Source organism: Budorcas taxicolor, chromosome 15, assembly GCF_023091745.1.
Source record: "Budorcas taxicolor isolate Tak-1 chromosome 15, Takin1.1, whole genome shotgun sequence".
NCBI lineage: Eukaryota > Metazoa > Chordata > Mammalia > Artiodactyla > Bovidae > Budorcas > Budorcas taxicolor.
Window position 1 is genome coordinate 44,746,793 of NC_068924.1, and position 14,710 is coordinate 44,761,502.

Here is a 14,710-nt window from a genome sequence, read left to right on the forward strand (position 1 = left end):
CTGCACAGCATGTAGGATCTTAGTTCCCCAACTACTGGCTGAACCCTCGCCCCCTACAGTGGAGATGCAGAGTAATAATCACTGGATAGCCAGAGAAGTCCCCCAAGTGGTTTTATAAATCAAGAATTACCTTGATTTCAAGCCATTCAAGAAAGTAAATTACACATATCGCTCATGAGCACAGACACAAAAAATGCTAAACCAAATAGCAAACTGAACTCAGCAATGTGTAAAACGCAATATACCAAGGCAAGTCTGGATTATATTAAGAATATGAGACTGACTTAAAATTAGAAAATGATCAATGTAACTGACCAAATAGTAGATTAGAATGAAAAATAAGAAACCCATAAGATCATCAGTTCAGTTCAGTTCAGTCGCTCAGTCGTGTCCAACTCTTTGCAACCCCATGAATCACAGCACGCCAGGCCTCCCTGTCCATCACCAACTCCCAGAGTTCACTCAGACTCACGTCCATCGAGTCAGTGATGCCATCCAGCCATCTCGTCCTCTGTTGTCCCCTTCTCGTCCTGCCCCCAATCCCTCCAAGCATCAGAGTCTTTTCCAATGAGTCAACTCTTCGCATGAGGTGGCCAAAGTACTGGAGTTTCAGCTTTAGCATCATTCCTTCCAAAGAAATCCCAGGGCTGATCTCCTTCAGAATGGACAGGCTGGATCTCCTTGCAGTCCAAGGGACCCTCAAGAGTCTTCTCCAACACCACAGTTCAAAAGCATCAATTCTTCAGCACTCAGCCTTCTTCACAGTCCAACTCTCACATCCATACATGACCACAGGAAAACCCATAGCCTTGACTAGACAGACCTTAGTTGGCAAAGTAATGTCTCTGCATAAGATCATAGCATTTGATAAAATGAATGTTTGTGATAAAAAGGCTTAGGTAAAGGGAACCCTTGTACACTATGGGTGGGAATATAAGCTGGTGCTGCCACTACAGAGAACAGTAGGAAAGTTCCTTAAAAAACTGAAAATAGAGCTGCTACATGATCCCGCAATCCCACTCCTGGACATACATCCAGAGAAAGTGAAAATCGCAGCTAGAAAAGATACATGACTGCAGCGCTATCCACAACACCCAAGAGATGGAAACAATACAGGCGCTCATCAACAAACAGCTGGATTAAGCTGTGGTATATATCCAACGGAATATTACTCAGCCATAAAAATGACAAATATTGCCATTTGAAGTAACATAGATGAACCTAGGAAAATTATGCTTAGTGAAGTTATACAGAGAAAGACAAACAGTATGATGGTATCACTTACATATGTAATCTAAAAAATAATACAAATGAATCTATATACAAAATAGAAACATACTCATAGGCAAGAGAAAACAAACTTATGGTTACCAAAGGAGGGAGGGAAAATTAGGAATATGGAGTTAACAAACAAATACTATACATAAAAAAGTAACAAGGATTTACTGAATCGCACAAGGAATTATATCCAATATCTTATAATAACTTACAATGGAATATAATCATAAGAATAACTAAATCACTATGCTGTAAACCTGAAACTAACACAGTATTATTAATCAACTATACTTCAATTTAATTAGAGGTTCAGTCAACTAGGAAAAGAGGTGTACATTAAAAAAAAAATTATTTATTTAGCTTTGCCACGTCTTAACTGTGGTACATGGGATCTTTGATCTTCACTGTGGAATGTGGGATCTTTACTTGTGGCATGCAGACTCTTAGTTGCAGCATGTGGGTTCTTGTTTGCTCACTAGTGATTGAAACCTGGTCCCTTCATAGGGAGACCAAAGTCTTAGCCACTGGACCACCAGGGAAGTCCTTGAGGAATACATTCTTGAAAATGACAGACATCCAAGATGTAGATGACATAGATATGATACATCTATATCGAAACCATACTGAATGGGAATGTTAAAGACATTCCGTTTAAAAGAAGGAACAAGTCAAGAATGACTAGCACCACAATTTTTATTTAGCATTGTGTGGGAAATTCCAGTCTGCCCACTAAATTAAAAATAAGTACACAGGTTAGAAAAAAATAACTATCATAATTCACATGACTGATTATCTACAAAGAAAATTCAGAAGAGTCTATAAATTATAAAAGTAAGAAGAACTTTACAAAATGGCTAAATAGAAGATAAACATACAAAATTTAAACTGCATTACTATACAGCAACAAGAGTTAGAAAGTGCAATTTTAGAAAAGATGCTACTTAAAATAACAAAAAGTAAGATACCTGGTAATCAAACTAACAAAATATTCGACACATGAAAGACATCATCATGTAGAAAAGCATAAGCTTTGCATGAAAGACTTTAAGGGAGAACTAAATAAATGGAGAGATGTACCATGATCATGAATACGAAGACTCAGTATCACAAAAGATGTAAAAATTCCATGAATTTACCTATAGACATCGTAGAAGTTCAAACAAACACCAGAAAGAAATTTTAATTTGACAATATGATTCTAACATTTATGAGAAAAGCCAAGTGTGGGCCAAGATTGAACTGAAGAAAAAGTAGGCTGGATGATTTTCTCTTCTAGACATTAAAGCTTATCATAGAATGGTAGTAATTTAAAAATAGTGCTATTGGTAGAGACATTCAAAGAGAAATATGGATAAAAGAGAGAATTCAGAAACAGACTCTTCATATATAGAGACGTAGTCAGCATAGAGCTTATACTGCAGATTATTGGGAAAATATGCCAGAAAATTGCTTATTTATATAGAAAAAGAAGTGTGGATGTCTTATGGACTGAATGTTTGTGTCCCTCAAATTCATATACTGAAGTCCTAATCCCCAGTGACTGCAGCCATGAAATTAAAAGATGCTTCCTCCTTGGAAGAAACGCTATGATCAACCTAGACAGAATATTAAAAAACAGAGACATTACTTTGCCAACAAAGGTCAGTCTAGTCAAAGCTATGGTTTTACAGTAGTCATGTATGGATATGAGAGTTGGACCATAAAGAAAGCTGAGTGCTGAAGAATTGATGCTTTCGAACTGTGGTGTTGGAGAAGACCCTTGAGAGTCCCTTGGACTGCAAGGAGATCCAACCAGTCCATCCTAAAGGAAATCAGTATTGAATACTCATTGGAAGGACTGATGCTAAAGCTGAAACTCCAATACTCTGGGCCACCTGATGCGAAGAACTGACACACTGGAAAAGACCCTGATGCTGGGCAAGATTGAAGGCAGAAGAAGGGGATGACAGAGGATGAGATGGTTGGATGGCATCACTGACTCAATGGAAATGAGTTTGAGCAATCTCTGGGAGTTGGTGATGGACAGGGAAGCCTGGCGTGCAGTAGTCCATGGGGTCACAGAGTCAGACACAACTGAGAGACTGAACTGAACTGACTGAACCCCCACTATGGTGGTATTTCGGTTCTCTGTTGCTGCTGCTGCAGCTAAGTCACGTCAGTTGTGTCTGACTCTGTGCGACCCCATAGACAGCAGCCCACCAGGCTCCTCCATCCCAGGGATTCTCTGGGAGGTTATTATGTTTAAATGACATCAGGAAGGTGAGGCCCTCATGGTGAGATTATTGTCCTTCTAAGAAGAGGAGAGGTGGACTAAAATCATATTTAAGAAAGGTAAAACACTAAAGTTTCTAATAAAAACATCGGAAAAATATCTTTATGAATAGGGTAAGAAAGGATTTCTTAAATAAGATGGAAAAGTGCTAACTTACAATGGAGAATGTTGATATATTTTATTGCATTAAATTTAAGAACCTCTGTTGATCAAAATACACCATCAAATGAGTATAAAGGCAGCCATAAATGGAGAGATGATGTTTGTAATACATACAACCAACAAAGGATTGCATCTATATATATAGGGAAAAAAAAAAACAATAGAAAGTGCTGAACAAACATTTAGCAAGGAAGGAAATGTGAATGACCAATGAACATATCAAAGGACCATTAACCTTGGCAACCAAGAATACGCAAATCATATTTACATGCATGTACATACAAATCATATGTACATACGTTTACATATTAAACAGTGTGACAATTCCAAGAGTCAGTGAGAATGTGGAGCATTAGGAATTGTCATACCTCAGCGGGAGGATTGACTTGTATAGCCATGATGGAAAAACGAACTTGGCACTGCCTAGAAAATTTGGACGTATGTGTATATTTCCTCTATCAGGGCTACTTCCTAGAGAAATTAATGCATGTGTGAACCAGGACACGTGCACAAAACATGTTCTCTGTAGTAGTATTCAGAACCATAAAAAAACTAATCACAACCCAAATATCATCAATACAAAAGAACTAATTAATGTATATAACACAATGAAAATTTATACAGTAATGAAAATAAATGAACCATGGCTCCATTCATCTCTGTTGTTAAATGTCACGATCAATGTAGACTGAAATAAAAGGGCAAAGAAGAGCTATGAAAAGCAGAAACAGACAAAACTGAAGAATATATTATCTTACAAATAAAGTTCAGGATAGTGGTTTCCTCTTGGCAGTAATGGTCTAAAAGAATGTGATGGGGGAGGACAACCCCGGGGTCATCATCAGTACTTGGTGGTGGTCTGCTCTTCAGCTGAGGGGTGGGTCGTGCCTCTTCTCATCATCCCCTCATTAGTCTGTACATGTATAGTATGTATACTGTGTGGCATACATGTGTATTATAAAAATGAAACCTTGGTAAATCTCAGACTTTCCTTCTCAGTCTTTGTACAAAGTCACATTTAAAAAAGCACAGTTAAAACAGCCCCAAATTGTAATTTTTCAAACAAAAATTTTTTAAATGGTAGATTATGAAACAACCTGTAATTCCTTTCTTAGGACATCCTTTCTCCTGCTGGCCATCCAGATGCCATCAACGCTCAGAATATTTATTGTTGGCTGAGGGAACAACTGAGAGTTTCAAGGCCTTTAGCCTTAATGGTTTGCCTCCTTGATAAATAATTTCACATTCTCCTCAACTCTAGGGAAGCCCAGGATTCTCCATCAGTGGAGTCTCCCACCACAGTCATGATAAAGGGTGACAATGGCAGTGATCTCAGGACCCAGAGGCCTCTGCAGGCCCCCATTCTTTACTTTCACCCCATGGGAGACTGCTTCAGGAGTCCTGCCCACTAAGGGTCAGTTTATGCAGACCTTCATCAGCCACTGTGCACTCCGTGTTATGCTCCCCACAAAATCTCTAGAAGGCAGCTCACAGCAGGATCCCTGATGAGATTTCTAATAACCACTCCAGTTATTTTATGGAACCCTAGAATCCACTAGTCAAAAAGTTAAAAAAAGATGTCACACTAGATGACGTGACTGATGTCTCTATACCAAGGCTCATCATTGTTGGCCAGAAGTCTCTTAGCTTACACACAGGCGATTTGATAAGAACTCCAGTGCGATGGTTCATTCTTGAGCCATTCGTTGCTTAATATCAGCAGCCTGCCCCCACTGCCCTTTTTTTTTAAGTTCCTAGTACTGCCTTCTGATTTTGCCAGTTGGGATTTAGGATGCAACCCTTGCCATCAACAGCAACCATTTTTGGGTTTACAAATCTCACAACCTTTCAAGTTTTAAGAGGTGTGTTCCTTCCCCAATCTCCTGTCACTTTAATTTCATCATCTGATGTTCTCTGCTTCTTCTCCAGTTCCTTCTTTTCTTTCCTCATCATTATAATAAAGGCCAGCAAAACTCCATGCTTCACTTTGCTATTTGAGTAGCAGGACAAAGTTAGCCTGCTATCACACAGCACGTGAAGAGAAGGTGTCCCTTGCAACATGAGTTCCCATTTGACAAAAGTGGCTGAGATGGGTCACTGGGCAGAGATTTTGTATGTTCTCTTCTTGAGTGGAGTAAGAGTCTCTCACTAAATGGGCTCCAAACTCTAGCTAGATCATTATCCAAGCAGCACAAGGATTATGGTGCTTGGTGTCTTGGATGCCAAGGCAGACAAAGAGAATGATATTCCCCTCAGAAGATGAGCTAGCAAAGTTACCTGAGCAAATTTGCACAGGGAAAAAACATGAGTGGTCTTAAAATATCAGAGTCCCCTAAGACGGCGCAATTTTCCTTTCTATTTCAGGAGTGTCAGTACCCCTCTGCAGGATAGTAAAACAGATGCAAACGGAGTGAAAATACCACCATTGTGATCTCATGTCTAGATGTAAACATGGATATAAGGCAACAATACACAGTACTTCTGCCCTCTCTTGGGCTCTAAAAAGGATTTGACCTTGTATAGATTAGTTTTGCCAATATCTGTAGATCTTTTCAGACAGATCTCCTTGCAACTTTGATTCTGTATTTTAAAATGTGGTGCCAACTTTTCTCCATCATTCTCACTTCTGGGATTAAAGCTGAAGATGTGATGATCATGAGAAATGTTCCTGAGCTGACCTGAGACCATGGCAAGGGCTTAATGCTCTCAGAGAGTCAGGCAACGTGCCCTCAGCTACAGGTAACAGCTAACAGGATGCCAGGATCCACTTAACACAAACAAACCTAAGAAAGTTCTAAAGAAAATACGGTAAGGAGGGCAGATAATATCTAATGTCTATTAGGGAATTGCTTAGAACCAGGAAGTAGAAAAGAGAGAATGTTACTTTTCAATATTGCTTTCATGAGCAATTCTTAGAAACCACAAAATGAGTATTGTGAAAGGCTTGTTTCTGGAAAGGCACAAGCAGGTTTCCAGAAAAATATCTACTTCTGCTTCATTGACTAGGCTAAAACCTTGGACTGTGTGGATCACAACAATCTGTGGAAAATTCTTAAAGAGATGGGAATACCACACCACCATACCTGTCTCCTGAGAAACCTGCATGCAGGTCAGGAAGCAGCAGTTAGAACTAGACATGAACAATGGCCTGGTTCAAAACTGGAAAAGGAGTATGCCAAGGCTGTGTATTGTCACCCTGCTTATTTAACTTATACGCAGAGGATATCATGAGAAATACTGGGCTGGAAAAAGCACAAGCTAGAATCAAGATTGCCGGGAGAAAATATCAATAACCTCAGATATGCAAATGACACCACTCTTATGGCAGAAAGCAAAGAACTAAAAAGCCTCTTGATGAAAGTGAAAGAGGAGAGCGAAAAAGTTGGCTTAAAACTCAATATTCAAAAAACTAAGATCATGTCACCTGGCCCCATTCCTTCATGGCAAATAGATGGGAAAACAATGGAAAGAGCAACAGACTTTATTTTCTTGGCCTCCAAAATCACTGCAGATGGTGACTGCAGGTGTGAAATTAAAAGACGCTCCTTGGAAGGAAAGTTATGACCAACCTAGATAGCATATTAAAAAGCAGAGACATTACTTTGTCAACAAAGGTCCATCTAGTCAAAGCTATGGTTTTTCCAGTAGTTGTATATGTATGTGAGAGTTGGACCATAAAGAAAGCTGAGCACAGAAGAATTGATGCTTTTGAACTGTGGTGTTGGAAAAGACTCCTGAGAGTCCCTTGGACTGCAAGGAGATCAATCTAGTCAATCATAAAGGAAATCAGTCCTGAATACTCACTGGAAGGACTGATGCTGAAGCTGAAACTCCAATACTTTGGCCACCTGATGAGAATTGACTCGTTAGAAAAGGCCCTGATGCTGGGAAAGACTGAAGGCAGGAGGAAGAAGGGGACAACAGAGGATGGGATGGTTGCATGGCATCACGGACTCAATGGACATGACTTTGAGCAAGCTCCAGGAGCTGGTGAAGGACAGGGAAGTCTGGCACGCTGCAGTCAATGGGGTCACAAAGAACTGGACACAACTGAGGGACTAAACTGAAGAAGCAGATTTGAAGCAACAGCTTTAAGTACAGTGAGATAAATTTTGTACTCTACCCCTCAAATAAAATAAGGTGTAACTAATCTGTTTGCATGCTGACCAAAAAGCTCCCCCCTCCCCACCCTCAACCAAAATGAAGAAATGTTAGACTTACGTTGGTGACATATTCGATATCTTTCCACAGGATGCACTCCCTGGGAAAATCAGCCAAGTCTAAGAAGTGATCCACCACCACTTGGCCAATTAAGTCATGGCGAGAGAACCTGTCAAAGTCATAGACAGAAAAGTGAAGCTTCCTGGCTGCAAGGTCATTGTAGGGAACTGGAAATAAAAACACTTCATCAAACACCGGGTTCAGGGTCTTTCTGTGAACTTTAGTCTGGTGTTTTGTCTTCCGATCAGGAAGCAAATATATCTTGACATAGGGATCTGAAGTCCCAGAAAAGTCCTTGGCGGGCAAGTTGACAGCTTTGTGGATCTTCACTATGAGCTGCTCTAAGTCACAGTCATATTTTAAAATGAAGTTCAGTTTCCCACAGGATTTACTGTTACTCCTTCTCCCGTCATCGTTATCCAATGACCTCTGCTTATATAACTCCGGTTTAATTCGACCAATGCCAGTCAACTGTTCCTGTTTTTGAAGTTGTTGGATATTGAAGTCTGGGTTTGACAGGTTGAGTTGTCTTCGGATTGAATTGTGCCTTGAATGGAGAGCAAGAGAGAACAAAGTTATAACCTCATTAGCTCTGGGTCTTTCACAAACCTGTGCCTGGGAGGTAGGTAGACTGCTATGTACTATTAAAAGTTTAGATTTGTAGGCTTTTTTTAAATCTAAATTCAAAATGCCTATCAATGTGAGTAGGCAGTTCCCCAAGGCTTGAAGCTCAAAACGGAGGCCTGGGCATCTGGAAGTGCTCTTACTAACATGTGACCTTGAAGGGTTTAACGTACTTTCTAAACTGTCTAATATGAAATTAGAGAAGCTTATTCATCTGGTGGGAGGTAAAAGACTTGTACAAACTGGTTTAGAAAATAAAATTATTCTCCTTAATATATAGTATGGTCCTGAAACTGAAATAGTTAGCTATGTGGTATCTTAAAAAGAATGGATATTTTTCTACATTATATAGAATTTCCTGGCACTGGTTTTTAGCCTACTGAGGATTCACATTCTCATGGGATAAATCAAATCATTTCATCACAAGAACATAGTCTTTGCTCTTCTGGAGATGTATGTGACAGGATGCATCTGTTGGTAGGGGATTCTGTTGACTCTGAAAGATACAAGTGCCAGCTCCATGACTGTACTTCCATTGTACCACGTGGGTGACAAGTGATGAGGAGGGAGGGTTTTATTCCTATAATAAACACTGAGACATAAAAATTAAAGGTAAGCTATTATAAATCTATATATGGATTCAGTTAGAGAAGGTTGGACACTGGTATTACAAATTAAATATTTGCTATCAGAATCTATATTTCACCCTATAAGCTTGCTGGTTCGGGTTAAAAGTTTTCCTGAAAATCTCTTTGCCATATGTATGGGTCCTCACAAACTGAGAGAAGTAGTCATTACATAGAAAGCTGTCTTTAAGGTTATTTTGTTCGTTTTAGTTCATAGCTATTATATTGTATTTTGTCCCTCAATCACCTTAATTAAAATAGCTCCTCTCCACCAGAAGGTAAAAGGGAATAATCAAACTGTCTCTGAGGCGTTAGTAAATAGTTGGAGAGACAGAGTAAACACTGGAGTTTGTCTTCTTTTCCTTTCTTTGGACTACTTTATGAAATGAAGGTGCAAATATGGGATTAATAGGCCCTGAAACATATTTGAAATTATTCTCCCTTGTGATACAGATGCTATGATGCTAAACATTTCTCTTCATCCTAAAATACCCTCCTGATTACTAATCACTCACACGGTACGACAAAAGCACAATCACAGAGCTGTCACTTGCACTTGTCACAGCCAACAGTCTACACTCAGCCATGCACATTCCCACATGTGCAAAAACTGTGTGGCCTGAACGTTTCTCTTGTGGAATTTTAATTTCTTACAAAGAAATCCACTCACCATCTTAAGTTTTCTTTGTATCTTTTGATTTTTCGAGGATGGAAGGGGAGAGTCGGGTGGACAATGATAAAGCTCTCTGTGCTAGCACCCAGGTCAGTCCCTGTCTAGATGCTGAACCTTTGCAGTGCTAGACTAGACAGTTTTAATCCTGCTCTAGTGGGATTTCTGGGCAGAAAGGCCCCCAGTGGGCAGCAAGCCTCAATCTCCATGCAGGGGTCATAAGTGGCTGGAACCAGCTTTGGTTTCCTCTGCCGGTGATTTTTTTCTCCAAGCTGGGTTCAAACAAGGGCCCTGCTTGAGTCTGGAGTCAGCTCCCACCTATGATAGGCAATCCTGGGTGCTATACAGTTAGTCAGGCTGCTACTGCTGCTGCTAAGTCGCTTCAGTCGTGTCCGACTCTGTGCGACCCCATAGACGGCAGCCCACCAGGCTCCCCCGTCCCTGGGATTCTCCAGGCAAGAACACTGGAGTGGGTTGCCATTGCCTTCTCCAATGCATGAAAGTGAAAAGTGAAAGTGAAGTCGCTCAGTCGTGTCTGACTCCTAGTGACCCCATGGACTGCAGTCTACCAGGCTCCTCTGTCCATGGGATTCTCCAGGCAAGAGTACTGGAGTGGGGTGCCATTGCCTTCTCCAGAAGTTAGTCAGGGGTGCAGTTTAAATACTAAAAGTGCACCTTCAAGACCTACTAGATGTGCCGTCTTGGCACCAACGTCTATGAGGGAACACGGGTCCTGTGTCTACGCCGGTGCAACCCCTGCCACTCTGCTGCCACTTTTCTCCTGAGGTGGTTGCCTGAGCAGACTCTCTGTGCCTAAAAGCTTAACTGCGAGGTTTTTGAGTCATGGCTTTGGCCTCCTCACAGCAGCATTTTGTCTTATCTCTCATCTACAAGACTAAACCTGCCATGTACACTTTAATTTAAAATATATGAACTTGGCTGCTTGGCAATAGAACATATTCTGTTTTACTCTCACATTTTCTTAGACATGAAATCTGGAGAGAAATAAATCCTACGTGTTCTGCTCTTCTAACCAGGATGGATTGCCAGGGGGTGGAGGGGATGGGCTAGGGAGGGCATTATGCAGAGATTTGTACTTCAAAGACCAAAGTAACAGCCCTTTATCTCAGAATCCAACTGTACAGGAGGACTCCATTCCAAATTCCAAGAGAGCTGAAGATTCTTTTAAAAAATCAAGCACAGGTACGAATACTACTGTTTACCCAAATGTTTTACACAACTAGTTTCAGTCTCAACCTTTTTCCTCCTATTCAGGATCACACATACTATTGGGAACCCAGTTGAATTCAACCGTAAGGAAGTGGCTTCAAGCAGATGGCAAAGCCTGTAACAGGCCACGACAGTGCTCACTCCCCATTTCCCTCAGGAAAGAGTGAGTGGTGACTGGGGTTGGGGGCATGGACCAGCAAAGCTCAGAGCAGCCAGAGAACCAGGGTGACCCGTCACCCTGCTGCCTAAAGTCGGCAGCTAGAAAGGAGAGCAGGGAGGCTTCCCCCAGGGGCACAAAGGAGAAGATGAGGTGGAGGAACTGGAAAATCAATATTCCACAGCTTCCATGGGCTACTTAAATGGAGGCAGGAGGAAAAAGCAAATCAAAAGCAGAAAAGAGGAAAGATAAAGAACAGAATGTCATGACCTGAGCTCCCCTCAAGATGAAGGGTCCGAAACAGTCAGTGGAGCTGGGCCTCCAGTGTAAAGTAGAGCCCCTCCCCAGGGTAAGGATCTGGAATTCCGCCTAGGGATGCAGAGGGAGTGTAGTAAGCTTTCTCCACCTCTTGCCCCACTCAAGGTGGGCAGAAGCCATTTTCCTGTTGTGAAACAGGCAAGGAAGAGAACATCACCATTGGACTTGGCTGACCCAGACATGAGCCGGAAGACTGGTGGCTAACCCTGGAGAATGCCCAGTTTCCAAGATGACCAACCAAATCTGCAAAGCTCATTTCCCACAACAAGCTCAAAAACACACTTTCAGGCCTGAAGGAATGTGAGCCTGTGCTCAGCTGAGCCAAGGGTAAGGAGAGGTAGGTAGATGCCTATACACAAAAGGATTCCCCCTCTCCTTCCATCAAATTTGAATTAACCAGTTCCAGGATCCCAGTCTAAGTCTCCAGATAAAGTCTCAGTCACCCAAAAAGCCAGCCACCTGCAATGGATCTTAAGAAAGAGGACATTACAATTGAACAAATTTGAATGTGCGAAGTAAGAGGTCAGGCAGGGAGGAAGGGAGAGAGAGACAAAGCCTTGTTACTGCCTTTCAGGAAATGCCTGGCCAGGGGGTGAAGAGAGAGTTGTACACTAACCTAAGTCAGGGCAGAGGGGATAAGAACTGACTGGATGTTAGGGAGAGGGATAAAGAAAGGCCTCTGACTTGGGAAACTGTCATGGTACTTGGAGACCGTACTTGAGCAGAGCCTGCCTACTTGACCTGGCCTCCCACTTCTCAGCCTCCCAGCTGATGCTCTAGACCTCAATGGGGAAATTAAATTTTCCTCTTGGGGCCCAGCTCTTCAGCACGATGGGACCTTCAGCTCTTCTGCCCCAGCAGCTTTCCCCTCACACATGCCCACATCTTCCCTTCCAGGTTCTGTGTTAAGAACCAGAGTTCAGAATTTCCCTTCCATCGCTGGGTTTCCCATGCAACCACAGACAAGAGTATACTCTTTCACCCTCCCTCATCTCAGGGACCACATCTCAGAGAGAAAACCTGGCTTACCCCTTCCCTGGTTTGGGACACTGGTGTTTTAAGGCTTTGGGGACCAAAGACAGGAAAGAAAGAAGCAAATAGTGACTTCAGAACCATCATGGGTTTCTTTACAAAGTTCAAATCAACAATCTGGAAACAGGAAACTGGCCTTCCTGGAATCTTCCCTTGTGAAACAGAGGGGAGGGTCTGGTTCTGAATCACAAATGGACACAGAAGAAGGGGGAGTAGTAGACAAAGAGACACAGTTGACTGACTACAACAGCAGGAGGAAATGGGATTCAGAGGCTTACAGAGTGAGTGAGATGATGGAGATGCAGGTAGCAGGCCTTGGTGGGTGGAGGTGTGGGCTCAAATGCTGCTGCATACATGAAGCCTGTCTTGCTCCCCCCACCCTCAGCCAAGATAAAAAGGCATGAAACGTTGGTGTCACCTTCAAGTATTTTATTCTGTTACTAAAATGAGCCTATGTCCACCAACACTTTCTCTGAAGTGTTCACGTGTCTAGAGTAAATATATAAATGCCATGGACATAACAGTTCCTGATAATTATCCCAGCAGAGAAAACACACATTTATATCTCGTTTCAGGGTCTCATGGAAGTTGAGAGAGGTCTAGGCAACTTTTATTTTTGAAGATGTCAGTTTATTAAAATCTGAAGACATAACTAAAAGACTAATTCAAAACATACCGTTTGAAATGTTTACATCTAATCAGTGTTCTCAACATATAAAAATATATATATATATATAGCTTAGTAAACCTGTGCTACTCCTGGAGTAATTACAACATTTAATCCTAACGTACCACTTACTGGAGTTGTGGCCAGTAATGACATTTAGAGGACTCAAACTGTCGTCTTCTTTGAATTCTGCCAGAGTATTTCTGTGACTCTACAGATTACTTAGTTCAGAGGCAAGTTCAAAAGTCTCTGAACTTACTCTTTGACAAATTCAAAAGTAAGGCTCTGAATGAATGTGAGACCTGGGACAAGTCACCTTCCATTGGTTTCATATCATTACAGGCTCCACTCAGTTTATACTTTTAGTGCTTTGTCACTTTTGTCATCAGAATACAAGAAAAATGGCCTGATACTGATGAATGCATTTTGTCATTCATGAAAAATTCCACTATGTGAGAGGCTGCACTAGGTGTTACATACATCAGTTCAGTCGCTCAGCCGTGGCCGACTCTTTGTGACATGGACTGCAGCACGCCAGGCCTCCCTGTCCATCACCAACTCCCCGAGTTTACTCAAACTCATGTCCATTGAGTCGGTGATGCCATCCAACCAACGATCTCATCCTCTGTCGTCCCCTTCTCTTCCCGAATAAATCTTTCCCAGCATCAGGGTCTTTTCAAATGAGTTGGTTCTTCGTATCAGGTGGCCAAAGTATTGGAGTTTCAGCTTCAGCATCAGTCCTTCCAAAGAACACCCAAGACTGATCTCCTTTAGGATGGACTGGTTGGACCTCCCTGCTGTCCAAGGGACTCTCAAGAGTCTTCTCCAACACCATAGTTCAAAAGCATGAATTCTTCGGTGCTCAGCCTTCTTTATAGTCCAGCTCACACCCATATGTGACTACTGGAAAAACCACAGCTTTGACTAGACAGACTTTAGTTGACGAAGTAACGTCTGCTTTTTAATATGCTGTCTCGGTGGGTCGTAACTTTTTTTCCAAGGATCAAGTGTCTTTTAATTTCATGGCTGCAGTCACCATCTGCAGTGATTTTAGAGCCCCCCAAAAATAAAGTCTGTCATTGTTTCCATTGTTTCCCATCTATTTGCCATGAAGTGATGGGACCAGATGCCATGATTTTAGTTTTCTGAATGTTGAGTTTTAAACCAACTTTTTCACTCTCCTCTTTCACTTTCATCAAGAGGTTCTTTAGTTCTTCGTTTTCTGTCATCTGCATATCCACGGTTATTGATATTTCTCCTGGCAATCTTGAGTCCAGCTTGTGCTTCCTCCAGCCCAGCATTACTCATGATGTACTCTGCATATAAGTTAAATAATAAGCAGGGTGACAATGTACAGCCTTGATGCACTCCTTTCCTGATTTGGAGCCAGTCTGTTGTTCCATGTCCAGTTCTAACTGTTGCTTCCTGACCTACACAGGAAGATGCAAAGCAG

The 14,710-nt window shown here is 41.7% G+C and overlaps 1 protein-coding gene across 1 annotated transcript in view; it reads right to left on the reverse strand.

Annotated features, from left to right (window-relative positions):
• SYT9 (synaptotagmin 9) overlaps positions 1 to 14,710 on the reverse strand; it is a 175,826-nt gene that overhangs the window by 89,422 nt on the left and 71,694 nt on the right. The window contains exon 3 of the mRNA XM_052652116.1: positions 7,934 to 8,480. Within this exon, the coding sequence (XP_052508076.1) occupies positions 7,934 to 8,480 (547 nt within the window). The remainder of the gene's footprint in view (positions 1 to 7,933; positions 8,481 to 14,710) is intronic.